Source organism: Miniopterus schreibersii (assembly GCF_964146895.1).
Source record: "Miniopterus schreibersii genome assembly, chromosome: 4".
Classification (NCBI taxonomy): Eukaryota; Metazoa; Chordata; class Mammalia; order Chiroptera; family Miniopteridae; genus Miniopterus; species Miniopterus schreibersii.
The window spans coordinates 24,892,596-24,920,352 of NC_138105.1; the positions used below are offsets into that span (position 1 = coordinate 24,892,596).

At 48.1% G+C, this 27,757-nt stretch overlaps 1 protein-coding gene across 3 annotated transcripts; it reads right to left on the minus strand.

The window, feature by feature from the left end:
• Positions 1–3,831: 3,831 nt before the first annotated feature.
• On the minus strand, positions 3,832–27,571 carry SLC22A5 (solute carrier family 22 member 5). 3 transcript variants are annotated; one of them, XM_081136355.1, is made up of 10 exons: positions 26,905–27,571; positions 21,263–21,366; positions 14,831–14,985; positions 13,670–13,841; positions 12,364–12,490; positions 10,363–10,463; positions 8,693–8,907; positions 6,971–7,153; positions 5,832–5,967; positions 3,832–5,488 (listed from the first exon to the last, which is right to left on the minus strand). In XM_081136355.1, the coding sequence occupies exons 1-10, from the start codon at positions 27,295–27,297 to the stop codon at positions 5,401–5,403; spliced, it is 1,674 nt and encodes a 557-aa protein (XP_080992481.1). In that variant the 5' UTR covers positions 27,298–27,571; the 3' UTR covers positions 3,832–5,400. The 3 variants fall into 3 exon arrangements, with proteins under 3 accessions (XP_080992481.1, XP_080992483.1, XP_080992482.1); XM_081136357.1 differs by having other exon boundaries at positions 14,812–14,985; positions 26,905–27,472; XM_081136356.1 differs by lacking the exon at positions 13,670–13,841 and having other exon boundaries at positions 14,812–14,985; positions 26,905–27,551.
• Positions 27,572–27,757: the final 186 nt, after the last annotated feature.

The following is a 27,757-nucleotide window of genomic DNA, read 5'->3' on the forward strand; positions in this document are numbered from 1 at the left end:
CATGGGCGGAGGCAGCAGTGACAAGCGTGTCATATTAGCTGAATGAACTACATTAAAAATATGCAAAGCCCTGGCCCATGTGGCTCAGTGGTTAGAGCATCAGCCCACTCACCGAAGGGTCTTGGGTTCCATTCCTGGTCAAGGGCATGTACTTGGGTTGCAGGTTCGATCCTCGGCTCTGGTTGGGACTCCTGCAGGAGGCAAACAATTGATGTGTCTCTCTCACATCCATGTTTCTCTCTCTCTCCCCCTCCCTTTCTCCCTCCCTTCCACTCTGTCTAAAAATCAGTGGAAAAAATATCCTCAGGTGAGGATGAACAAAAATAAAAATAAATAAAATGTGTGAAGGTTTGGGAAAGGATTAGAGGAGTTTTTAAAAATACTGAAAAGTACACAGAGGAAGAGAATTCACCCTTTTCTTCATCTTGCATATTTTACTCTGTTTTATTTTTTAAATTAAAAACCACTACAAAACTTATGTATTCTCATTATACAGAATACAAACAATATAGATATATGCTTTAAAAGCTCTCCCAAATCTTGCCATCTAAAAATTATTACTATTAATATTAGAAAAATATTATTAGATACATTTTCCTTTGCATTTATACAGAGAGGAGAATGAATGGATGGGTGAAAATGATGCCTCAATATAGTTTTCACGTGTATTTCTCTCATTAGGAGGGAGGTACAGAATTTTTTCATAGGTTTAAAACTCATCTGTACTTCAGTTTCTGTGTATTGTTTATATGTCTTGGGGTTGTTGATTTTTTCTTCATTATTTGTAGGAGATCTTTTTATCTTAGGTAAATTAGGTCTTTGTTCTGAGTTACAAATGGATTCATTTATTAATGGGCTGCATTTCATTTTTAAATAGTTTCTTTCAAAAAGGATTCATGGGTACTTTATTGCCTGAATTTAATATTTAAGAATGTTTGTTTATTGTTCTTATACAGTGCTTAAATAATTCTTTTAAAAAATTGTTGTGGTAAAGTATACATACCATAAAATTTACCATTTTAACCATTTTAGTGGTATTAAGTACATTCAAATTGTTGTGCAGTCAATACCACCATCCAGCTCCAGAACTTTCTCATCACCTTAAACTGAAACTCTGTACCCATAAAACACTAACTCCCATCACCTCTTCCCTCAGCTCCTGGAAACCATTATTCTACTTTCTATCTCTATTAATTTGAGTATTCTAGGTACCTCATATGAACAGAATCACACAATGTTTGTCCTTTTGTCTGGTTTATTTCACTTAGCATGAACAGAGGTGTTCAAATAAGTTTGAGTCCCTGCTTTCAATTTGTTTGAGCATATGCCTAGAAGTGGAATTGCTGGATCATATGGTAATTCTGATTGATTTTTTGAGGAAATGCCAGACTGTTTTCCATAGCAGTTGTACCATTTTACATTCCCAGTAGCAATGCATGAGGGATCCAATTTCTCCACATCCTTGCTAATACGTAATTTTTTGTGTTTTTTTTAAAATATGTATATTTAATAGCAGTCATCCTAATGGGTGTGAAGTGGTATCTTATTGTGGTTTTGATTTGCATTTCCCTAATGATTAGCAGATCTTTTCATGTGTTTATTGGCCATTTGTATACCTTCTTGGGAGAAATGTCTACTGAAATTTTTGGCCATTTTAAATTATTTTTATTGTTGAGTTGTAGGGATTCTTTATATATGTTTATTGTCAACCCCTTATTAGATATTTGCAATTACTGATACCACTGCATGCACTTAGTCTATCCTTGATGTGTACACACCTCATCCACACACGCATGAAGTTTCTCATGTGAGACTTCTGGGGTAAAAAGTGTCAGTCAGGTGCCTGGCTGTTGCCCTCTGGCTGGCCCAACAGAGCTATGATGTTCCAATGTCCCTGGCAACTTCTTGCATAACTGTCCTTTAGATTCGGCCCCTTCTTCCCAAGGTGACACCTTCTGAGGTAGGTCTGCCTGAGACTCCAGAAAGACATGATTTCTGCTGGGAAATCGCTGATTCAGTCATCCTGGGCACCCTCTATCAATCTCACTGGAGTTTTATGAAGATCAAATGAGAAAAGAGATGTATTTTCCAAAGTGCTTTTTGCTGTAGCAGAGGCACACAGCATAAGGTACTGATAATGCTGCATGTATTGCATTAAGCCTCTTTGTATCAGCCTAAAAGCCCTTTAGGAAAAGGAATGAAATGAAACACCTGGGGAAAGATGTGTTGTGCTGCTTACTATCTAACAACAGGGCCCTCTGCCCACCTCATTTGTCATCACTTAGACTAGGTGTTAAGCAGAATAATTCTCTTTGGCAAACATCAGCCCTTCTGGAATTCATGAGAGTGTTCAGGGAGCTCTGATGGAGACAGAAACTCGTTCCTAAGAATAGGAAACGATTATGGGGTAAACCCTTCTTTTCACCGTGGCAAATATTTTTATTATATTTTTGATTTGAATCGTCAGTCTACCTCCTTTGCTTTATCATTATTTTCATGGGTATCCTGGCTTCTAATTCTTACAGGTATTAACTGAGCGCCTTGTTACTCACCAGCCATTCCTGTGATTATAGGTTATGCACACCTCTCTTCCTGATAGGAGATCCCTGGTCAGGATAATGTGGTCAGTCATCCCAAAGTCATGGCCCTGATAGAAAAAGCCACACAGAGGCCAGGAGGCCTTGGGTTTCCAGATACTTGGCTCAGCATGGGGAATAGTGACAGGTTATTGTTCCCATGGTAAGAGCTCTAAGCATTCAGGCAATTATAATTTTTTCTCCCAGAAGGCCACAAATACTGGAATTAGTAACACTGAGAATAAGAAAGAAAACTCAGAAACTCTTCATTCATGCAACAGGAGAAAGGGCAGGCAGGGCTGTAATTCATATTCTGGAGCCACTGTGTAGCCAGTTAATCAGGAACCCCGCAGGCGATTGGGTCTGAGAGTGGAAAAGCCAACAGTGTTAGAGATGAGCTTCCTTCCTTCCCGCCTGAGTTTGATGCTGCTTGTTTTGTTATGCTTCATGCCTTCTGAGTTATCGACCCAACACCGGCACTTTTTACCCAGATCTACCTACACATTCTAGCCCAGATTGCCCTGTGACACGTTATGTGTGTGTGCGTGTGCGTGTGCACCATGTCCAACCCCAACCCTCTCAGCGCCCCCTCACTCTAGCCAGTTGCAGTGACCAGTGCACAGCAGCTTTGACCACTGTGGTGCAGTCTGACAGAGCCTCACCTCGGGCCTTCTGCATATTACCTCTTGCTTTCTACCCAGGGGACAGAACCTGTTTGGGACTTAAGCATGTGCAACCTGGAAATGTTAGGAGCTGACATCTATGGGGCTGCCTTTGATGAATGGGAAATGGAGGCCAATACATAAATGCTTTCCCTTTCATCTGTGTGCAGATAATTTTGAGATATATTTCATAAGGCTCCTCAGATGTTCTGGCTGGATGGAGCGGTGCCCTTGGTGCTGGCCAACCTGATAATACATCCCTGTGCTGGGTCTTGCTCCTTCCCCGTTTCCTCCCCCGTCCTCTATTCCTGCTCCCTGGAATCTTGTTCCCAAATAAACCATCTAACCGCACAGGAGTGCTGGTCTCAGGCTCTGCTTTTAGGGGAACCCAGGCTAAGACATTTGTATAAGAAGCCTGTCTCAGTCAACAGTCAATTAATAGAGTGAAAGTTTCTAGCACACAAGGATTAAGTCTCAGCTCTAGAGGCTAATCACAAACCACTGCTAAAATTAGCCCGAGGTGACACAGGAAAGTCAGGTGATGGTGTGGCATGCTCCCCAAATTGTGGAAATAAAGGTTGTGGGCAGTTGCTATTATTTAAAAAATCATTTTATTTATTAAAACATCTTCATTTCCCAAGGCACTTCAGTAGCTTTCCCAAAAATGTGTTTTTTAACCAGGTGAAGCATATGTTGCAGGAATACCACAGTAACAATCAGAAAAGAGAAGACAATTACACTGAACACAAAATACCTCCCAGTGTCACATGACCGAAGCGAGCAACTCCGAAAGACTGAACGTGATTTAGCTTTCTTTGTAATTTTCCCCATGTTTTGGCATCACAAAAGGAAACCAGTGATGTCAGTTTTGGCACTCTGAGACATGCTAGTGGCTAAACGGTAAAGCCTGCACAAGTGGCAAGTGCAGACCATTGCCACAGAGTCTGGGTTAAAAAAAAAAAAGACACAAACTAGGAGGCTATGGAACCAGCCCTTCCTAAGTCTATTCTGAAGGGCAAATAACTTAAGGAGAAAAAGACATAACCACAAATAAACAACTAACAACACACAAACAGAATCCACATTATAGTTTTAAGAGAAGAGACAAGTTTGTTCATCTTTCTTTCTCACTGATACACTTCCTTCAAACCAAACACAGACATCATAATAGCTAGGAGGTTTGATTCACATGGCATGAAAACAAGAATAGTAGGTTCAAGGATGCATTTGTTATGGGCCTGTACAAGCCCAGTGCTTTGATCAGATGTAAACAAGTCTACCCAGGAGTCACACTGAGTAGTCCAAGAGCTCGCAATGCACTTGCCTGTGTTCTGTACCTGCTCAGTCCCCGCCACGTTGATTACCTGCAGGCTTCCCCACACTTGGGCTCTCCTGCCCTGGGGGAGCAACACCCAGTTAATAACCTTTGTAACTGAGAAAGTGTGAGAAATCAAATTCCCTGTGAAATGATTTTGTTTGTTTTGTCATCCTTACCCGAGGATATTTTTTCCATTGATTTTTAGAGAACGTGGAAGAGGGAGGGAGGGGGAAAGAGAGAGGAACATGGATTTGAGAGAGACACAACGATTGGTTGCTTCCTGCACACACCCCAAATGGGGCTGGGGATAGAACCTGCAACCCAGGTACATGCCCTTGACCAGGAATGGAACGCAAGACCCATCAGTGCATGGGCCGGCACTAACCACTGAGCTCACCAGCCAGGGCTGAAATGATTTCCTCTAAAGTGCACCATTAAAGGGAAAGGGAGAAAAGATTTAGGGGATGGAATTTAGGCCTCCAGTTTTATTGAGGGCCTTTTCAGGAAGTCTAAAATTAAAATGTAAATTTAGCAGATGCCTCTCAAAGTCTTCCAAATCCCAATGGTTCTAGTTCACTTCTTAGGAAGTGCCCTGTCCATCACTGTATTGGGATTTCTCTAAAGTTGTCTGTCCGTAGCCACGGTGTCGCTGGAGGGAAGGTGGCACTCTAGCTCTAGGACCACACGCAGCCTCTGAGTCAGGTGCCCATCCACGAGCAAGGCAGACAAAGGGTCAACAGAATGAGCAGCAAAGACCTTTGTCACCGAAGGACTCAGCGTCTACACAAACCATTTCTGATAAGACCCAGTCTTTCCTCTTCGCTTTCTCACTCCCTCAAGGTTGTTAGAAGGCTGTGCTTTTAAGGACTGTGGGGCTTTCTTCACCATCTTTTAACATCCTTGTGTGGCTTGGAGTTTGCCTGTATTTTATTCTATAAAAACAAGACAAATGTTAGTAGCAAATCTTAAAAACACGTCCAGTGTCAAAACAAATAAACCAAACCTAGAACTGAGGATATCTCACTAAAGGGAAAAAATTCCCCCGGCAGATTCTGAAAGGTTTCTCCTAGTCTCTGTACTGTCCCAGAGTTGCTGTTGCTGTGCAGGTGGACATGGTGACATGGTGATGTGGGTCAGACCAGAGAGGACAGAATGTAATCACTTCTAACCCTCTGATGGCTAAACTAGTCCACGGCGCTGGTGAGACTTTGTGGGGCACTCTCTGCCTGGCCCAGACCCAGTGTGTTGACATGGTGAACAAAGAGGCCTCCTTACCCTTTGACCCTTAGCATCTGGTCAATGGTGTCTGGGAGGGGGATGCCAAAGCTCTCTGGGAGGAACAAGGTGAGGATGGCTGTCAGGATGGTCAAACTTCCCATGAGAATGTAGGGCAGGAAGCGGTCGTAGGCACCTAGGGCGAAGCAGACAGAGCCCCAAGCCGGGGGTGCAATTAGACCTGGTCTCCCTCTATCCCTTTGTGCTCCCAGGACTCTGTAAAGGGGATCACCTGCCCTCTCAGCCTCAGTCTGTGCTGCCAAAATTGAGTCTCACACCTAGACAGGTCTCAGAACCCAGAGTTGGCACCGACATGCCCAGAGGCCCAGCAGTGTCTTACGGTGCAGGGGAAGGGAGTGGAGCCGTGATGATTATTACTCCTATTTCCCAATGCTGGGTTTCTAAGAAACTCAAGACACTCGCCCAGGTACGGGAATAGCTCCTCCACCTCTCCAGATATGTTATAACCCATTCAGTGTGCCTACAGGCCAAGCAAGATGTTTTTGCTTGTCAGATCTACGCATGTTCACCAACCATTCTAGATGATCTCAAGGTGGGTGCACCCCTCCCTAAATATGTGCCAGTGAGGTATGTGCAGGGGAAAGCAGCTGCCAAGAGAAAATGATTTTGAGGGAGAGAAAATGGTGCCCTGCTACAGAAAAATGGCACAAGGTGCATCTTCATACAGGATTAAACCTTGGTGCCACATGTTCCAAGTCACAAAAATTCTCAGTTAATCAGCCCTCTTGAATGGACATCTTTCCCTCTTCCCGTTCCTTTTAAATTCTGATTCCAAGAAGAGATTTCTTCAATTAAATACACTGGCTCCCTAAGCCACCCTGTAGTTTCTTAGGATATGGGAATTCACCTCTGATGGGCGGCTAAACCAAGAACAAAACTCCCCCTTTTCTCATCAATTTCCAGTCAGTCTGTAGGGTGTTTTCCATTTACAGGGGAGTGCCTCTCCACAGCACACCCACCTGGTCAAGAAGCTTCTCCAGGCACAGATCCAAGATTAGATGGATCCCATCTGCTGTGTGTGCATGTTTTCCTGTTATCAAGCTATCTCCAGCTCACATTAAAGCTCACCAGTGCTCCCGCCCCATGGCTCCTGTGTGCCCTTGGCCCATGGGACTTACCAAGGTAAATGAAGTAGGGGGACAGGATGCTGCCCAGGCGGGATGCCATGGAGCTGACTCCCACGCCCATATTTCTGACCACTGTGGGGTACAGCTCAGCTGTGTACACGTAGACCATGGAAAATGCAGCAGTGACTCCAAACTTGCCCACCATCACCAGGACGGTGGACAAATAATACAAGTCTGGAGAGGCAAAGGGAAGAAAGTAGGAGAAGGCACCAACCCAAGGCACACTGCTGTTGAGAGTTCTGGGATTTTTTGTTGTTGATTTTTTTTTTTTTTTTTGGCCTGAAACAAACATACTTTCTCCCTTTTTGTGGGGCAGGCAGTTTCTATAACTTACTATTGTGTGATAAGGGGCTATAGCCAAGAGGTCCCTTCAAATTGTTACTACTGCGAGGAGGCTGGGACCTGCAGCTATGTGAGCACACACTCTTCCCCTCAGCCTGACGACCACCAGAGTGAGCCCCTCAATATTCCCAACCAGCCTGCTTTCCAGGCCAGAAGTCATTAAACACGGGCCTGTCGAGGGGTCTGCTGGCATCGCTGCAGGCACTGTGGACTTAACCACTGGCTTGTGGATGAGTGGGAAGCTCACTCAGACCTCAATAATTCATAGACTCACACACCCTCAGAAACAATCCTCCCACCTACCCTGCTTGCCGTGCCAATGAGTAGATGTTGTGAGTGGCCTTTGGGTCGCCCTGAGCTCAGGTGTGAACTTGTACACACATTCCTGGGCTCCCCTGCCATGCCACAGTGAGGCTGTTCCTGTGCAGTGTTGCCAGCCTCAGGGACCCACAAACGACCCCCAGAGGCACCCAAATCCATGGGTACACTGACAACTCTAGGTACCATAGTGAGTCCATGAACTGTTCTATGAATTGTCCAAAGGGCTGTCTCCCTGATCTGTGGGATACCAAGACAGTTTTAAAAATCAAATCCTACTAATGGCCTATGAGACCCACTCGGTAACCAGGCCCCTCCCTTCTCCCTCTCTTCATCTCTTTCCAGCTCGCTCTCTCTCCTCAAACCTGCCAGGCTTGTTCTCCCCTCAGGGTCTCTGTCTGCGGTTTCTTTGGCCTGCAGTGCTCTGTTCTTAGACTCTTTCATGGCTTTCTCCATCACTTCATCTACGTTTCTCTCAACTGCCCCTCTCCAGGGACACTGTCCGTGACCACCCTATATCAGCTAGCTCTCCACAGTCCTTTCTTGTAAAGGTAACACAGTCTGCACTGTATTAAGCCTTTATTTCCTTGTTTGTTGCCTGTCTTCTCAACTGGAGTGTGAGCTGCAGGAAGGCCTGGGGCTCTGCCCGACTTGTTTACTCCTGCGTCACTGGCCCGAGCACAGTCCCCACCCAGGAACTCCCTAGCTACCTGTCGAATAAATGACTAAGGGCCAGTTAAAGTGTAACGGGGATGGCTGTCTTTCCTCCCCCTTCCTCTGAAGACAAAAACAAATATGCACACACCAACTTGGGTGGAGGGTAACATAGCCACCAGCCCCACCTGGTTGCTCCGCCCACTCCCCCCGAGCCCAGGCCATGAGGAGGGTCTAGTCTCAGGAGACACTTTCTCTTGATTTTTTTGCCAAGAACGAAGATATGCAGGTGAGCTGTGATGGCATTATTTTATTCTCTTAATTAACTGGGGGAGACAGCCTGGTAGGGACTGAGTAACTCAGAGAAGACCCCAGACCACAGACACACATCGTCCCTACCTGGGGGCACGAGCTGCACGAACAGGAGGACACTGCCGCCCAGGAAGAGGGCCATGGCCATGGAATAGCGCCGGGGCACGTGCTGCAGCAGCAGCCAGGCCATCACATAGGCTGGGACTTCAACCACTGCCGATAGGAAGCAGTTCACATAGGCGTCGCCATGCAAGTTAGGAGTGTCCAGGGAGAGCCCAAAATAGCCCACTGATATGGTCATCCTGAAACAGGATGCAGAAGAAAGCTGGAGGAGCAGCAGGAAAGTCAAAACAGTCCTTAGGGGAGGGCAGCGGATTGAACCAAGTCTCTGGCCCAGTGTAAGCTCCTGGTCAGAACACTTTCAGAGCATCCCAAATAGCAAAAAGACATAAAATTCAGACAGATTTACTTGGTCTGAAAAAAAGAAAGAAATCTAACTCCAAAATGCCTGTTGACTTTAGGAACCCTAAGCTGAAGCTCTCACAAAGCCGACTTCCCGACTCTTTGGACCTCCCCAAACCCGGCAAGTAGAGGAGCTGGGGAGTGAGCTAGGAAGCAGACAGCACGTGGGGTGGGAGAGGACTGGAGGAATATGATCAAATGAAGTAAAACATTTGGAGAAAGAGCCAGAGCAGGCCCTCTGTGGCAACCAGCCAGGAAGAGGCTGGTCGGAGGCAGCTGGCGGGGCCACATCATCTCTCATCTACATGCCCCACACCTCCACCCCAGTGTCCCTGGCCTGGTCCCTACCCCCAGTAGGCATTCTCTGTCAGGCTGGACCTTTATGGGTTAGACTGGACTCATGTGCAGGCTGAAACCACAGCTGGTACAATCAGAAAGGGGCACGTGTGGGAGTTCCTGGGAAATCCAGAGCAGGAGAGCCTGGGTGAGTCAGGGCGGGAGACTGGCAAGTCTGTGGCACAGGCTGAATGCTGGCCCTGTCTGAGGCCCACCCTGGGCAGGGCACTGCCCCGAGGGATCCTGGGCTATTTCTCGGAAATGGGTGACTCATTATCTCTAGGGAGCAAAATGGCTGGCTGCCACAAGACTGGCTGACTGGCTGGCTCTGGTAATAAGGACTCTGAGGTGAAGTCTGCCTTCCTCACCCAGCAGGATCAGGTGGTGGCCTCTAACCCCCAGTGTCCGGCCACTGAGCAAATGCTCTCCGGGGCTCGGATGTGTTCCCTCTCTGGCAACTGAATTCCCTTCCTGACACACTTGGTGAAATGCCTCGTTAGAAGGAACCTGATGGGGACATCGAGGCCGTGGCCCTGCTTCCAGGACAGTCTTCAAACATCCCAGAAGGAGGGATCCTGCTTCCACACAGACTCCTAGCAGCCTCTGGAACTGAAAGAACATGGTGTCTTCACTTAGAGCCTTCTTGAAGGTCTTACCTGTCTTTCCTCAGCCACTGTCTGAGGCACAGGGCACAGGGAACAGGAACAACTAAACTGGGACCCAGAGTAAGCAAGGACCTGGAGGGATCCCCAACGGTCCCATATTTCCCCCAAAAGTCCCCACAGCAGTTTTCATTCTCCTTTTCTGAGAGTCCATCAAGAATTGTGACATGCCCATTTCTTTGATGGCAAGACACATCCCTTTTTGGTTTTGGTCTAAGCCACATCTGCCAATGAGAGGCATGACAGCCACTACCAGAGGCTTTGCATGGAAGCCTCAAACAGGTCTCACTTACGCACCACAGAATTATGGACATGATGGTGACCATTCGTATATTCCGGGTTCGGAACAGATCCAGGATGCTGTGGGACTGCTGCTTCTGGGAACTTAGGTCTTGTAGCTGCAGGAACGAAATGACAAGGGTATAGGAGGGAGAGAAGGTGGGACACTCAGAGATCCAATAGCATACCCGAAACCCTGGAATCTTAGCTTACTGCGTCTCTGAGTTGGGGAGTGTTTTGTTTCTTTCTTGAAAAGAAGAGCAAGTACAGGGACTGCACTTGGGCAGCGCAAGGCTTCCCCAGGCCTTGTCAGTAACAAACTAGTGATCAAGACTGAGGAGAAAAAATAGGTGACCAGTCCCTGAGGGGACACAGCCAAGGCGAGGCCCGCTGATGGCTCCTTCAGAGCACCGCCCTGACAGCGGCCACACTCCAGGGAGGCCTCTGAGCATTGCGTCCCAAGGCTGGATCCCTGCCCTCTGGGTCAGAGAAAGAAACTGGCTGTGTAGTTTACTGATCTGCTATTTTAAAAGAATTAGTGTTTTGAGTCTTCGTACCATGTAGTTACTGGTCTACTTCCAAAAACAAAAAAATTTCAGATAGAAAAACAGGAAAATTGACCTCAGCTTCACCCAGAGTAACTTCCTATGAAATTCAGCATAGCCAAGGACATTAATAAACCACACGTCTAAACACACTGCTGTTTCTTTCTTAAGCAAACCCAGCTTTGGAGCTTGTTTTTCCAGAGTTAGCAGTTCAACAAAAGGTCAACTTTAGACTTAATGGATCCTCTGAAATAGCCTCATTTCCTCAAGGATGCCAGTGGGACTATGGGTTTACCCAGATTGACCCCTCACTGAAAAGCCACCAATGCTACTTCTATTAAAAGCCCTCTCTGCCATCTACTCCCGCCCTGACCTTTGTGCATCAGAGCCCTTTCCGAAATGGTTGCTTGGCCGCCAGTTAACTGTGAGGCTGGCAGGCCTGGTGGTGGCCAGTGGCTTCTCTGCTGCATATCACTGGGCTCTTTCCCAAGACCCTGGTGTGCATGCTGAGTCCCAAGTGTCTCTAACATGCCTTCCGCACACACTTCAGCATGACTTGCCAGTGCCTGTTCTCACAGCCAATCCCCTATTTTCCTGTCAGATTAGACACACATTCCAGAACTGTCTCAGCCAGCAATTATGTCTGACCTCTTCTCATTGTCATGAGACTGAAGAGAACTGCCTGCCGCAGAGAGGGTGGAAGCAAGGCCCAGGAATCAGGCAGATCCAGGAGGTTATTCATGGCGTGAGAATGGGCTCGCAGGCAGGGGTGGGGTAGGGCGAAAGGCTGGACATCAAAAAGGATCTGGCTCCAAGGTCACGCAACAACCAACCACTAGTGGGCAGGAGGAGACTGAACACCTCTAACTCCACATCTATGTTTGTTTCATTATTTTGTATAATGAACTATTTTTTTTTACAATTGGAAACTACCTAAGGTATGAGAAACATCGATTTCCCAAAACGCCAACTTTGTGACAGGCCTATTACTCATAAAAAGCTCTTATTAGCCCGGCTGCCGTGGCTCAGCAGTTGAGCACTGACCTATGATCCAGGAGCTCGTGGTTCGATTCCTGGTCAGGGCACATGCCTGGGCTGCGGGCTCGATCCCCAGTATGGAGTGTGCAGGAGGAAGCCGATCAATGACTCTCTCATCACTGATGTTTCTCTCTCTCTCTCCCTCTCCCTTCCTCTTTCTGAAATCAATAAAGACATATTAAAAAAAAAAAGCGCTCTTATTATTAAAAGTAATAATGGTAAGACTATATGATTGCCTAGAAAAGGAGTGTATAAAGTATGAAAACCTAAATTCCACAGGAAAGGTGAAGAAATTTAGGCAGTTGGCACCACATTCTCCACTTCTGGGCAGGGAGAGGGCTAGGCTCGCATGTGAAGAGAGAACTTCTGGCGTTTGTAGTACTACCCTCAATCCATGGCCACTGAGACATCCCACCAGCTCCCACGCAGTGCTTACCTCACTTGGTTCAAAGATGGTTGAGGGTGCAACAATCCCATTGATTTTGGCAGCCCTATGGATGATCACCTCTGCCTCTTTAAATCGCCCCTGAGAGATGAGCCATCGGGGGGACTCAGGGATGAACCTGAAGTACAAGGAGCAATCTCACTGAGGCATGCCTGCCCAAGAGACCAGGTGTAAAATAGAGTCCAGGTGGGGGGTCTCAGAACCAGAGCTAGGTTTGGGGAATATTTGGTGTTTCCAAGCCAAAAGCAAAGAGATGGTCCATGCCACACCCAGTAATGATCTAAAGTGGGAGCTTTTGAGTACAATGGAGTGCACAAAATTTGGAGGGGCCTGCTCACCCTGATGGGATTTCTCCATTGGCTGGCCACCTCCATTTCTGAGGAGCAGTGGTGCCACCTGCTGGACACTAAGAAGACCAGGCAAGATGGGCTCTCGAAGCCTGGCTTCTGCTGTAGGCTCAGTCCAGTCCACACCCTTGCTCACCTGTACTCCCTTGCTTGTCTCTGGCATCCGTAGAAGTTTCTGTACTGGCCTCTTAGCCTCTAGCTTTTCCTCATCTCCACTAGAATCACCCAATTGACTTGTCAGACTCTCTAACTATACTTATTAAGGCATCCAGGTGCTCTGAGACTATGTGGATCTTATCTTCTACCTCACCAGGTAGCCCCTGCCCTTCGGTCAGGGTCAGGACCCATGCTGTGCTCTGTAACCTCTCCCACTAGGCTCTGAAATGTGCAACACGTGGGGCAGTGCTCTTGCCATCCCCATCTGTGAGGGCGATTCCCACCTCAGCCCCTCTTCTGTGTTCCTCCCTGGGTAAGGAATGGCCTCCTCTCTGCCTGCCCAACTCCTCTGTGTTGGAGGCTGGTTTCCTCTGTGTAGCCTGCCTTGGAACTCTTGCTTCCATTGCTTTTCCTCGTCTCCCAATGCCTGTGTCATGAGGCCTCAGTGGCAACACACAGCCAGAAGCAGGTCCTGAACTGTCTAGTCCTGTGGCCTGATAACTTCCTGGAGGTCGTGGAGGACTCCATCGCCTCGCAGATGCTGCTGCTTCCTCTCCCTGAACTCTGAGCAACCCAGCACAGGGCTAAGAACAAGTCTGTTGAGGTCTTGGGATTTTGTTTTGTCTTTGGCTTTTCTGAGTGCGGAGAAAACATTCTGAAGCAACTTATAAATAATTTACACTTCCTGTCTCTGGGAGCCCAAATAGGGATTTGTGGGTTGCTGCTGCCCCCTAGTGAAGGCAAACAGAAGATATCCTGTTGGTGTTCACCCCTGGGCATAGCGCCACACTCACCACCAGAGCGCCGCGCACAGCAGCCCCGGCACCGTCAGCGCCAGCTGCAGCATCCGCCAGTCTCTGATGAAGTAACCAAACAGTGGCAGCAGCATGTAGCCGACTGCGTAAAATATGCACACTCCTAACGTAGAGAATATAATACGCACTGACTTGCCAAGAATTTCTGTTCCTGTTCAAAACAAGGGAGGAGTCATGTTAGCATTTTAATTTAAGCTATTTCCTTATTAATCTTCTCTTTTACAATTGTCAACATAAAGACAAGAAAGCAGCCAGATAATTCATCTCTAAGTTTCTAAGCCCTCGTGAGGGATGGGACTCTGAATCCAGCCCAGTCTGACCATCTGCTGGGGGCCCCTCAGTGACAGTCCTCTTCTGAAAATTTTATCACTTCCTGAAGCCATATGCTAAAGATGCCACATTAGGCCTCAAAATTTAATCCTCACACGAGGCAGAATTCATTAAAGGGGAAGTCATTGCTAAGGCTGCACATGCTGCTATCCTTTAAGGAAAAATATTCTGTTAAATATGAAGAGAAAGAAACAATCCTTTCCACAATGCAAACCAAGGAACCCAAAGACCAATAAGCTCAAGTTAGATTCCTCCCAATAGTGAGACTGGTAACTTTTCAGTGAGAACAGGCAAAAGCCCTGCAATGTGAATTCTGAATTAAAACCCAAAGGTCACATGACTAAAGCCCAACCTATCAATTCATTCTTGCCAGTCAACTTCACTGGCCACAATCTTTTGCAGAAGAGGCGGTTTTCTTCCTTCGCCCTTGTTCCTCATGCCATACCTCCCTCTTTCTGTAGCTACCTCAGCCCTGGGCAGTGGCAGGCCTCCCCCTTTTTTTGATGGAGGATCTTGGGTGAATTATAGTAAAATGGCCATCAAGTACTAATAAGACCAAGAAGCCACACCTCAGAGTCCAGAAAAGAAACGGAATGCAGCATTTCGGCTATTGTGCTGCTGGGGACCCAAGGCTGAGTAACTGGTGGACACAGATTCCCTGCCTACAAACTGGGTTCTCCAAGAAGCCTTGGTTGGTGTTGCTAGAGACCATTTCCTCTTGAAGGACATCACTGCTGTCTATAGAAAGTGGGTGGTGAGATGATGGTGAAACACAGGATTGAGTACTCAACTCCAACCTGATGGCCATACCCAGGACAAATGCTGCCACATAGTTGGAGATCTGGCCCATGCCTACAAGGAAAAACAGCACAGCAAACATCTCGAAGTTCTTGGAGAAGATCTGCAGGAAGCTGAAGCCTGTCTGCATGGCCATGGTCACAAACAGCACGTTCTTCCGACCAAACCTGGGAAGGAAAGTGAGTGACAGAACCAGCTGGGAGAAGGTGGTAGGAAGGGGCTCCACCAAGAGGGGCTCTTCCCAGGACCATTCAGGGAGGGGTCATGGAGAGAGCTGCTACGGTACCAGTCTCGCAGTCCCTGTGCTGCCACCCTCCCCCCGCCCCTACCCAGGACCATTATGCAGCCTGGGCACCAGGGTGGCCCAAAAGGCAGTACCACAATTATGACAATGATTACAAAGGACTGCAACACATTTATTATGCTTAGAACCATTCATTCATAATGCATTTTTTAAAAAGAGCCAGTTTACTTTGGAGGCTGATGGAGAAACAGTTTATTTATAAAAGAAAACTGGTAAATAAAGGGAAAGAAACATTTGTCCTGACTTTCCTAGGTAAACTATGTGAATAGTAACCAATCATAGATGTAGGGAAGGATCATTTTATAAAAGTATTCCAACTATTAAATGAAAAGGAAGTAATCAAATTAGAATATCACCATTTTACAACTCCCAATCAATAAACAGATATTATGTTTTAACGGGTGTTCACATCATAGACAACTGAACACTGCATGACTCCTCTAGTCTTGCCAAAGGGACAGAACTTGAATCTGATCAAGTCTCTAGATCTAGCTGCGAATTTGCAAGAAATGCAGAGAAAAGAGGAATATACTGAACTGCACCATGAATATGCAATCAGCCAAATCCAGTCTGGGAAATTCCAGAGGTGGAACAGCCCAGGGTTCTTCAAAAACCAACTATAAGATGAAGGAAAGGATGGAGGGAGAGTTCCTAGACTAAAGTAGACTAAAGATCCATAAGGAAGTGATTATTATAAAAGTCAGGCTAGTGGTTACTTATGGGGGAAGGACACATGAGCAGGGCTTCTTGGTGACCAGTAAAGTTCTACTTCTTAAATTGGTGGAAGTTATGAGGTTATTTCCCTGGAATAATTCATCAAGCCAAACATCTGTTATGTGTGTTTTTTTGTATCTGTGTTCATTTGAAAATTAAAATGTTTTTTTTTGTTGTTTGTGTGGTTCGTTAGTTTTAAAGACAGTGCCACAGCCCTGGCTGGTTTGGCTCAGTGGTTAGAGCGTCGGCCTGCAGATTGAAAAGTCCCAGGTTCGATTCTAGCCAATCTTGGTTGCAGGCTCACTCCCTGGCCCTGGTCAGGGTGCATGAGGGAAGCAACCAATCGATGTGCCTCTCTCATATCAATGTTTCTCTCTCTCTACTCCTTTCACTCTCTCTAAAAAGCAGTGGGGGAAAAATCCTCAGGTGAGGATTAAATAAATAAATACAGTGCCACAAATGGGAGGAACAAGTCAACCTAGTTCATTGAACCCATCAGATTCAGCTTGAGTCTGGTCAGTGCAGGCTGACACTCATTTCCATTCAATAAATGTTTATTTGAACATCTATTATATACTAGGCACCAGGGATATATCTGAATAAAAAAGGACGCTGCTTCTGCCCTCAAGGAGATTACAGTCTATAGGTAGTGAGACAGACAGTGATCACATTTTTTAAAATCCTCACCGTAGGATATTTTTTTCATTAATTTTAGAGAGAGAGGAAGGGAGAGAGAGAAACATTGATGTGAGAGAAACATCGATGGGTTGCCTCTTGTATGCGTCCCGACTGGGGATTGAACCTGAAACCTAGGTATGTGCTCTGACCGGAATCGAATCTGCAACCTTTTTGGTGCACAGGATGATGCTCAACCAACTGAGCCACCCGACCGGGCAGTGACCATATTTTAATCAAACAATCCCATCACTGAAAGTACAGTTATACACTAAGGCAAGTGCACTGAAGGATCAGCACCCAGGTCCAAAGGGATACAACGAAGGAACCTACCGTGGACTGGGGGCAGGGGCTGGGGACACAAGCATTCAGAGAAGGTCTCCCTGATGATGGGACACTGAGATGAGGCCCTAAAGAAAAGTGCTTGTTGCCCAGCCGGTGTTGCTCAGTGGTTGAGTGTCATGAGCCAGGAGGTCACAGTTAGATTTCCAGTCAGGGCACATGCCCAGGCTTCCAGCTCGATCCCCAGTAGGGGGCGTGCTGGAGGCAGCTGATCCATGATTCTCTCTCATCATTGATGTTTCTCTCTCTCTCTCTCCCTCTCCCTTCCTCTCTCTGAAATCAATACAAACATATTTTTTTAAAAAGCACTTTTTGACAAGGGTAAGCAGGGAGAGGGACCAAGCTTTCAATGATATTCACAGTATAGCAAGGAGACCAACATTAATCACATGAGAACACCTTTAATTTTGCATTTTCTGATAGGCGCTCTGAAGGAAAGGCATAAACAACCACGGTAATGTAAACCACGGACCCCAAGTTGGCCTGTGGGGTCAAGGAAGGCCATGGGAGCGGGTGGGGAATGCTTCAGACTGAGAGGAGCACACACAACTGTGGGTGGATGGAGCATGACAGACATGAGGGGCCAGTGTGGCTGGAGCCAGCTGTTTACCAGGAGACTACAGAGGTGGGCAGGACCCACACTACACAGGCCTTGCAGCCATGATGAAGAGTCTGTGCTTCTACTTACTGCAATGGGGTTGTTTTTGTTTGTGTGTGTGTGTGTGTATTGGGGGGGGGGGGTTGGTGCTACTGGCATATAGTAGACAGAGGCCAGAGATGTTCTAGACATCCTAAAATGCCCAGGATAGCCCCCCACAACAAAGAATCTCTGGCTCAAAATGTCAATAGTATCAAAGTGGGGAGAAACCCTGGTCTAGAAGGAAATTTTGTCACCCTCCACCCTTCGCTGGCGTTTTCTTGTTACAGAGCACCCTACATGCCATCCAAGGGCAGCCCCTTACTGCAGGCCGAGCTATAACCTCTACCCCTGCCTTCACTCCCAAGGGCTCCCTGGGATGGTGGGAAAGAGAAAGACCCAGGCAATCCTGACATAGCACCAGGCCCTTGGCAGTCTGGGACTGGGGCAAGAAGCACTCACTTTTAAAGTATGTCAATAAAACGTCAAACATATACATGCCTACAAAACCAGGAAATACCAGCCTGCTTCTTCCCAGGGCTGTACCTCTCTTAATTCATGCACATAAGGGTAACTCAGTGTCAGACAAAAGACTGAAAATCCAGGATTATCTTATTGCTCTTGGACTTCCGCCTTATTCATATGTTAGAATGAAAGTTAAACCTTTGTCCTACATAAAAAGTTGCTATTGGTATCCTAGACAAGTTGAGGTAATGAATTTATTGCTCTTGGGTAATGTTGTTTGATTTAGGTTGTGAACTGGTGTACTTAGAAGTAGTAAGAGAAACTGTGCCCCCCATAGAGCCCTGGGCCTTCCTTGGGTTTGCAGGTGAGCCTGAGGGGTGGCTCTGGGAGCTGAAGGCTGGGGCTTCTGCCAGAACGGCATACTTGTAGTTATTTAATTTACTGGACTCAAATGATCCTACTTAAAGGAAGTCTGCTGACAAAAATTTTTTTACAGTTTTGATAAACGCTGTACTAATACTTCTAAAGACGAACGTAGTCTTTAACATACTCATTAGTTTTGTTTCTGTTTCCTTGGGAGATCCTTTGGAAAGACTTTCCTCAGGTAATCAGGGTGTTACATGGTCATCGGGCTCTTAGGCTCGCCCACAAAGACCTACCGAACCCATGACACAGTAGACCCAGAAAAATGCACTGACTCTCAACTCTGATCTTGGGGTACCTCCTCCTTGTTTTCCACATCAAACTAATTCCTCTGAGTCTCAGCTGCCACTCAACCCTGAGAGAGGGCATTTCCCACTTGGAGGCCTCTAAGCTCAGTCCCATGCACCCTCTCTTTGCACTCTACACTCTCCCCAGGCAATCACATCCATGACAGGGGCTGTGATGAGGGTTCTATTACCAAATGTGCTTCTCCAGCCCAAACCTCTCATGGAGCACCATATCCATACATCCAACTGCATACTCAATTCCTCTACTTAGGATTCTCATAATCACCCCAAATTCTGTATGCTCAAAATGAACTCACTGTCTTCCCCTCTTCCCAAGCTCTTCATCTTAGAGAAGGGCACTGTCTTCTACCTGGTTGTGTAGGCCAGAAACCTTTCTCTCATTTTCTGCATCCAGCCCATAGCCAAATCCTGTTGGTTTTACCTCCTATCACTCCTCTCCATTTATACCACCCGCAGTCTAGTCCAAGCCATCACCATTTTCTGCATAAATTATTGTGATAACCTCTTAATTAGTCTCTCCACAATCCCTCTTGCTTCCCCTTTAAATCCTTTCTCCACAAAGTTATCACATAATCTTTTAAAAATTGCAAATCTGATATGTCACAGTCTTGCTTTAAAACATTCCCAATGGCTCCCCAATGCTCTATGACTAAAACCCAAGCTCCTGACTATCATCTGCTAAGCTCACCTGCTCTTCTGCCTGGGGCTCTGCTTGCCTCTCTGCTCATCTCTAACCACTCTCCATACCTCCACCAGAGGACTTTTTTCCAGTTCCTAATGTATGCTATGCCTTTTCTTGAGTCTAGACTTAAGTTCATTCTGTTCTCTGCACCCAGAATGCTTTTTCCTCTCTCCACCCCCTTAGCTGGCTAACTTCAATTCATCTACCAACTCACAGCACATGCTTCACCTTCTTGGGGCAGCCTCTCCTCGCCGCCTCTGTCAGAATCTCTTAGCATCTGCACTTCTCCTTGGTATCACTTACTGGTGCCAAGGATAACAAGCTCTCCCCTCAATTAGTCATTTAATGCATTCTGCCTTGCTAGAAGGCAAGTTCTAGAAGAGCACGGCCCTAGAATGGTAGTCTACACAACACAGAGGGTCAAGACTCCCTGGGCCCAAATCCTAGCTCTGCCACCTACCAGCTATGTGACTCTGAGAGAAGTCATTTAAGTTCTCTAGGTTTCATTTTCCCCATCTGTAGAATACTACTACTAATACTTTCTACTTCATAGGGTTATGAAGATTAAATTATTATTATTGTTTAATCTGTACAGTGCTTATAAAAGTGTCAGGCACATATTAGGTGCTATGTGTTTGTTAAATAAATATCAGTAATTGGCTGATGCTTGCTGCTAGATGAAGGATCTGGGGAAGCACAGGCCTTTCCCCCAAAAGGGCAAGTGTCTATGGCTTGTTAGTGGCCATGGCCTACTTAACCCTTACTGCTCACTGGTGACTACAGGAGTTTGTCCCTTTCTTTTAAATCGCTAGATGATATTCTGGAAAAGACAAATCTAGTGAGAAATGCACATACTTCTCATGAGGAAAGGCTTCTCAGGTAAAGACAATAACCCATACATGTAAACATACCAAATCAACACCCTGAATCTGCTACAGGGTAAAGTGGCTTTGTTCTTATGTAATATGACATTCTCCTCTTCAGCTTCTCTATTAGAGACCCCAATCAGCTGGGACAACGCTGGGACTCCTCTCCATTGGGTGACACAGTGTGGCCAAGGACCTAGCTGTAGGCCACTCTTCTTCTTACAGACCCCGAAGCTCCGGGATAGGGAGATTGCAATATAACAGACCCCTCTGAGAACTTCACAGAAACTCCAGACCTCTCTCCAGAAAAATGCTCACATACAATCTCTAAAATTTTGCCTATAATTTCAAGAGTACATGAACTCCCTAAGTCAAGAATGAACTGTGAGTTAACAGCCTTGGAATTCCATTAATAAACTGTTTATGGGTAAAAAACAGATTCCCCAGATCCTTCATCTAGCAGCACATTTCCTGCTTGTTGTGAAGTAAGTGCCATAACCACAGGCCTCTTAGCTTAGGGGCATCAGTCCAGTGGACACGAGTTCTGCCTACCACATCACTACTGGCTACTGAGATCTCCTCTTACCTTGCAGAGAGAGTGGTGGCTTTGGGAATATGGCAACGGCCATCCATGGTACGCCTTAAGATCTACAATACAGTGTGCGTGCGTGTGTGTGCTGTCCACCTCTCCCACGCTTGGGGACTTGAAAGAGTCATGCTCACCTAAGGAGGGCCAGTCAGGCTGGTGCCAAAGTGAATCATGGCATATTTCCTGGTCAAATCCAGTTGATTCAGCATGGGTACACTCAGCTCAGGTTGTTTTGTTTGGAAGAATTAGGGAGAGGAGGTTGTTGGCTCTCTTTATTTGGTGTGGCATCTGTACTGTAGACTGGGATTCCCTTTCTTTTAAAATGCAAGGCTGTGGACTGAAAGAACACTACCAGTTGAAGTCATGAGCCAGGCACATACATACTCCTTGCTCAGTGCTGGGGTCTCCAGCAACTGCAGGAGATAGACATCCACCTTACCTGTCTGAGAGCTGCCCCGAAACGAAGGAGCCCACCAACACACCCACGAAAAACAAGGACACTGTCAGCGGCGCCTTCCAGTCGTCCTCACACACCAGGTTCCACTGTAAGAGGAGCAAGGAGATTACTCACTTCTATTAAAAATGTTTTAAATATAAGCTTTCTTGGAAAATTAAATCAAAACATCCTGCATTCCTGCACTCTGTTTACATGACCACGTGGGTGAAAGTTCTTTTGTTTAGGCAGCAATGGCTGATCTGGGCAGCAAGGCAGGGAGCAGGCTCTCCCTCACATGGAGACTGGGCTCCCTCCCTGTCCAGTTTTTCATAGCTTTTAGCCCCATTGTTTTGCTTCTAATTTGAAGAAGGGAGAGGCATGGAGCAAATACTCTGCCCATGTTCTAATCCAGGAGAAGGCGAGGCCTCTCATAGTCACTTTGAAGAACCTGGGCAGGGCCCAGGGCTGTAGATGGGCAGGACACCCTTTCAGTGAGGTTGGAGTCATTGGCAGGATGGCACAGAAGTGCTTCTGGAGCAGGGCTCTGGAGCTCTAAGGGTCAAGGTATCCAGCAAGGAATGTGGCCAGAGGGGACCTGAGATGCACTGTCTGGATCTGTTCCTTCAGCTCTGCTCAGTCCCTCACCCTGGGCTGATGATTTCTGGGACCTTCTGGGGATATTTAGAGCTGGGATCCCTGATGCTGCATTAACACTAGGCCTGATTACAGCTAAGAGCTCTGAGATGGAGGTCAAGAAACTGGGCTTTAGCTTCTAGTCTACTGTTAACTGGTTATCCAACCTCAGATAAGATTCCCCTCCTCATTGTAATACAGGGATTGGGGTAGGGAACAGGCTACGTGGTTTGAGTTTCCCAGCACCCAATAGTAGTTTCATCTATGGTTACCATGAAAAGTGGTCTGCGGGCTTGGGGAAGCAGCTGAACACGCAGATGTGAGGCCACTCCAGCCTAACAAGGAGTCAAAAGGAGGAAGAAAAGCCAAGACAGGAAGCTTGGTGGTTCCCAGAAAAATGTTTCCCAGAACAGAGAGATGGCGCTCTGCAGTAACCAAGCAGGCCACCTGCCAGGGAATGTAGACCCCTGCTTGTCTGGTGCCAGGCTACTGGCCTGCCCTCCATGGAGTATGCAGGCTCCCCAGCAACAAGAGAAGCAGGGGGAGTATGTGGCTCCCAAGAACAAAGAATCTCTTCTAGGCTAAGTGACAGAGGGAAAACAAGTCTGCTTCTCTGCCCTGCTGCGCAATGTGTGCACACAGCCTGAGGGCTGCCATAAAAATCCCTGCAGCTGATAAGGATGGCTTAGCCACACAGCTGGCTCTCCACTCTGGCACTTTGGATGGACTGAGAACGGGGTGGTGGCCCCACCCCAGGGAAGAATTGGGTGTCTCCAATTCCTGTATCTAGAGGAAGTCAAGACTAGCAGGAAGCCAGAATTTTGAAACACTAAGGCCTGAATGCCGGGCTATGGCAACCTTACTACCTCTGCAGCCTCAGTGGTGCCAGCACCCAGATACCCCCATCCAGACATGGCTGCTCAAGTAAGGACGGAAGTGGCACAGGAGTCAGAGATGAGGGACTCGGGTGCTGGCCTCTGGGTATTAGGGAGGGTGTTAGGCAGAGCTTCAGGGGCCAGATCATGGCTATTGCTGCTCTTGAGTGTGATAGGATCTATTCCCAGCTAGTACACATTACTCTTGTAGCAACAGAGATGAAAAAATGAATAAAGACTTAGTAGCTGTTTCTCACCAGGTCTCTCATGAGGGTTGGGGACTAATATAGCTGAACTAGACTAGAAATCCACAGGGGCTTGGGGTGTTTGTCTCCCCAACTCATGTCAGGTTTCTCAATATAGGGTTTTAGAAAAATCTGGGCTGGCAAGGAGACAAGGTGACTAGTGCTCATGTTGGGACAAGTTCCCAGATTATGTCTTCGGCTCCCATAGCTTCACCCCTGCCACTTGGTCCAACCTGTCCTTGCCCTGGGCAAGTGTGTAACTGCCTGGAGTAGCTGGGCTCTCAACCCACCACTAATAATTCTTGACAATTCTCAGGACCTGGCTTTGGGCCTTCCAAAAGCAAACATGGGCTAACATTTCCTACTAGTCACATGGGGGGCCTGTGTATAGGGTCAGGACAGATAATTGGTCTCAAAAAATGAACACAGGGGAAGGCATGGACTAGGTCCCACCTAGCCAATCACCTGTCACCCACTAAATGGACTGCAGTGAACTCTAGGAACTGGCTTGAATCCTCCTTAGGATGGGTGGGATGAGAGGCCATAGCATACAGGCTATGTGTCCTGGCCTTGTGCTTACAAAGGAATCTAGTGCTCCTACACTGAGCTCCTCACTCCCCAGCCATGACTAAAGCAGTTCCAGACAAGCTCATTGATGCTTCCACTTGGAGCATTGGATGGGCTGTACTGGCTGATGATAACAGGTATCAATGTTAGAACTAAAGGCGTGGGTTTAAGATTCAGGTCATGAGTCTAGCATCGTGACCCCTCAGCTAGGCGAGCTGTGAAAGGGAAATGTCTGAGAACCCAACCTGAAAAATCTGGGAACGATTCTGGCAAGGGGCCTAGACTTGCTATCCTTCCTGGTAAGAAATGTGCCTTTCATATCCATCAAAGCTTTTCATACTGCACACTTAGTCACATACAGTTTATTTTATGTCATTTATACCTCAATACAGTTGTTAACATTTTTAAGAAAGAGAAGTGTGTCTCTTGTATGTAGTATGTAACTGGTGCTGCTTATTGGTTATAGAAAATAGATTCTAAATGTTCTTACCTGGAACTAGATGTTCTTATCTGTGAGTAGGCTAGAAGGGAACAGACATAGGGTCTGTGCCCATAGGGCAGGAGCTCTTCCCTGAATTGCACCTAGCCTGACTGCTTCAGTAGGCAAATACACAGGTAAGAAACACTTGTTACTGAATGTCAAGTATTCCTATACATATTTCATTCTGCTTCCTGCTGCAATTATTGACAGATCCTTGCCCCAAGGCTGTCAGGGCAAGGAGAAGTGTCTGCTATCATAACCTCTACAATGCCTGGCAGTGCCCTGCAGAGGTGATGCTCAGTAGCTGTTTGGTGCATAGGTGGGTGAGTGAACAGATGAAAAAAAGGCTGTGAACCTTCAACATCATAGTATCCTTTGGGCTCGGTTGCCCAAAGCCCAGAAGAAACCTGAACTTCGATCTCTAGAATACATTTTCTTTGCTTCCTCAGCCCCTTCCCTGTTGCAACTGTCAGAACTTTGACCCAGAGTGTGGGTTCTCAACCAGCTAGAGAGGGGCTCAATCTGATCACTCAGGGCCACATAGGTCTGCTGTGACTGCATGTGCACAGGGGGCCTCAGGGACCCAGCGGGGAGCTTCTTTGACTTGCCATGCACTACAAAGGCAGGGATGAGGACCTGCACTCCCCTTGAGTCAGAGAAGTCAGCAAGGGCACAGCAGGGAGGTGCAAGCTCCAGGTCTCTCCCGACTCTCCACCCCAGAGTCGGCCCAGCCCCCAGCCGCTCCCGGTCTATGTGGCCTTTCCTTCAGGTGATGTGGGCTTGTGGGTAACAGTGGGGGCTCTCCTATCTTACGAGACTACCTATGTATGAAATAAGGCTGGTAGAAAAGCTGGTCCAGAGAAAGAGGCTTTCTAGGACAACAGGGAGTAAGTCAGAGTCCTGCCAAGGGCTGGGGTAGGGGGTTTCTGGGAAGCGGAGACAGGCAGAAGGCAAGGGGACAAAGAGGACTGCCAGGCCTTGGCGGAACAGACTCCAACTCATGGGTGCAAGAGCTAGAAGTTTCTAAAGGAAATTTTCTGGCTGCAGTCTGGGCTATGGAGACAGAATGTTAATGGAAGAGCTTCTAACAGTGACTGTTCACCTGAGAGGAACAAGCAGCCCGGAATGTCAAGTCAGGCATTCCAGCATCCCCAAACAAGGGGCTAAGTAAGGTATTAATCTGGCCTCCCAGCAAAGACTGACAACCTGTCAGTAGGTGAAAGGGCACACAGCTCTTATGAAACTGCTAAGACAGTAAAATAAATAGGCTAAATATAAAAACGGAAAAGCTGACATTGCCAGCAACTTAAGGTAAGGACCCTTCTGGCAGGAGGAGCTCATTAGTAGCACCACCACTCTCAGCCGAGGGCAGGATGAAGGCAGCGGAGCAAGAACAGATGATGAGAGTAAGTCAGGAATCCTAGGGGTCAGGGTAAAACCCAGAGATGCCATGAGCTTCTTCTGATTTGTCCCTTCCATGAGCAGCTAAAAGCAAAATTTGCAGGAACCCCTGTGTCATGGAGTATGGCTTCCCTCTGTGGCCTCTGCCTGCGACCAGTGAGACAGTCTGCTTTCACTACTCTCACTGGCCTCCAGAAAGGTGACAGAATTGCTTGTGAAGCTACGACTAAGGATTTGCCATGACAGGAAGTTTTGATTCTCCCTCCGTGGAATCTTGGGCCATAAAACACAGCCAGCTACCTCCATTCAGTACTTCTTTTGTCAACACCTCAGGATACTAGAATGATGTCACTATCTGTGAGATCCCAGTGGGGATCCCCTTCAGCTCCCTCCCTCTGAACTCTGCCTTCCTTCTAGGTTGTTTCTTGCTGTTCCAGACTTCGCCTCTGCTGAGCTGAACACCCCAGACGCACTGAGAGGCCTCCTTTTCCAGGAAGCCTTCCCTAACCTGTAAACCCCTGATCCTGACACTCGGGGAACCTGGATGCCCTGGTGCCTATCAAGGAGGGCTCTTTCACTGCCCTGCTTGTTTAGTTCTGCTGAGACTCCAGTGTCTTAGTAAGATGCAAAGCACACTCATCCATTTACATTATGTCATACATCCTGCTCTCATGACTAGGGGGTCGACACCAGGAGATAGACAAAGCCACCCAAAACAAAAATCTAAGGGGCTGGGGAATGAGGAAGGTTTCTCCCCACTTATGAACTAAGGTTGTATGCTTTGTGACAACATTTCAGGTCAACAAGTCACCCTGAACAGATCTTCAGATGCATGGATCCTAACAGGTTGATAACGAACTATGAGTAGAAAGTAAACAATTCCTTAAAAGGCATGATCAGACTGTCACTTTGGGGTGAGGGTGGGTGAGGAAGGAGTAACTGGAAAAAGGAGCAAGAAACAGTTTTATACACATGCTTCCCTTGACTTTAGAAGTTCAGGAAAGAAAGGGAGTATTTCCTTCCTCTCTGAACAGATGCCAAGAGGCTGGCAGAAAAACGGTGTGACAGTCCCTTGACCCAAACCCTGGATCTGCTCCTCAACACTCTCACCCCAACTAGAGGAAGTCTTTGACCACTCAGGGCCTTAGAGCACCTCGCCAGGGCCACCAGGGCCTTCTTAGCTCCCTCTCCAAGGTGGCCATCAGGATAGATGGCCAGCTTGACACCCTGCTGTGAGAGGGTATCTCCGGCTGGAAGTCACCACGCAAACGTTCCCGAGCCACCTGGCTGGAGGATGGATGACCATCACCAGTGTGTAGTGTGCTGGGGGAATGGGAGTGACATCAGCATGCACCTTGCCCTGGGTGGAGAGTGTGAGCTCAAAGACTGCGAAGGTCCTCCCCATACCCTGGTGCTCGGCCCAGGCGCGGGGCTGGCACCCACCTCGGTCACGATGGTGGACAGGTAGACGTCCTGGCTGAACTCCCAGCCATCCAGGCAGCTCTCCTGCTCCAGCTGCTCCAGATCCACGTCGCGCCCCGGCTCCAGCCCGAGCGCCGAGAAGTTGGCGATCGCCGCGAGCCGGTAGCGCCGGCAGTTGTGAGGCACCTCGCGGCCGTCCTGCAGCCTCCGCGGGACGCTGTGGTTGCGCCAGGCGCGGCTCAGGTTCACGGTGTCCGGCACCCGGCAGCGGTGCTCCGGGGTCGCCGTCAGGAACACGGCGGACATGCCATTGAAGCCGTTGGGGATGATGCTGGCGCTGAGCAGGAAGAAGATGAGGCGCTGGAAGCGCCCCCACTCTCCCAGGAAGGCGGTCACCTCGTCGTAGTCCCGCATGCCACCTTCGGCTGCCCGCCGCGCGCCGCGCGGGGTCGTGGGACGCGGAAGCACGCCGAGGGGGGAGCGGGGGCGTGTGCGCGTGCGCGCCGGGCCTCCGCCGCGCGACGGAGCGGCGGGCCGACCGGGTGACAGCCGCCGACTGAGCAGGCTCGCGAGCTCCCGCCGCCGCCGCGGCCCCGCCACAGCCTCGGGGCTTACATAGAGGGCGAGGCCGAGGAGGGTTCTGGGGCAGGGCGGCAAGGCCCGCCCCGCAGCCCTCGGCGCGGCGCCCGGGGGCGGGGCTCGGGCCCCGCGTGACGGCAGGTAGGCGGGCCCGGCCGCCGCCGGCACCTGCGGCTCGGCCCGAAGTTCCAGCCCCGGGAGCCCTGGCTCGGTTTCCGCAGGCGGCAGACTCGCGGCCGCGGGGTCACAGCCAAGCTCGCCGGCCGGGCGCAGAGCCGGGGGAGGGGAAGCGTTG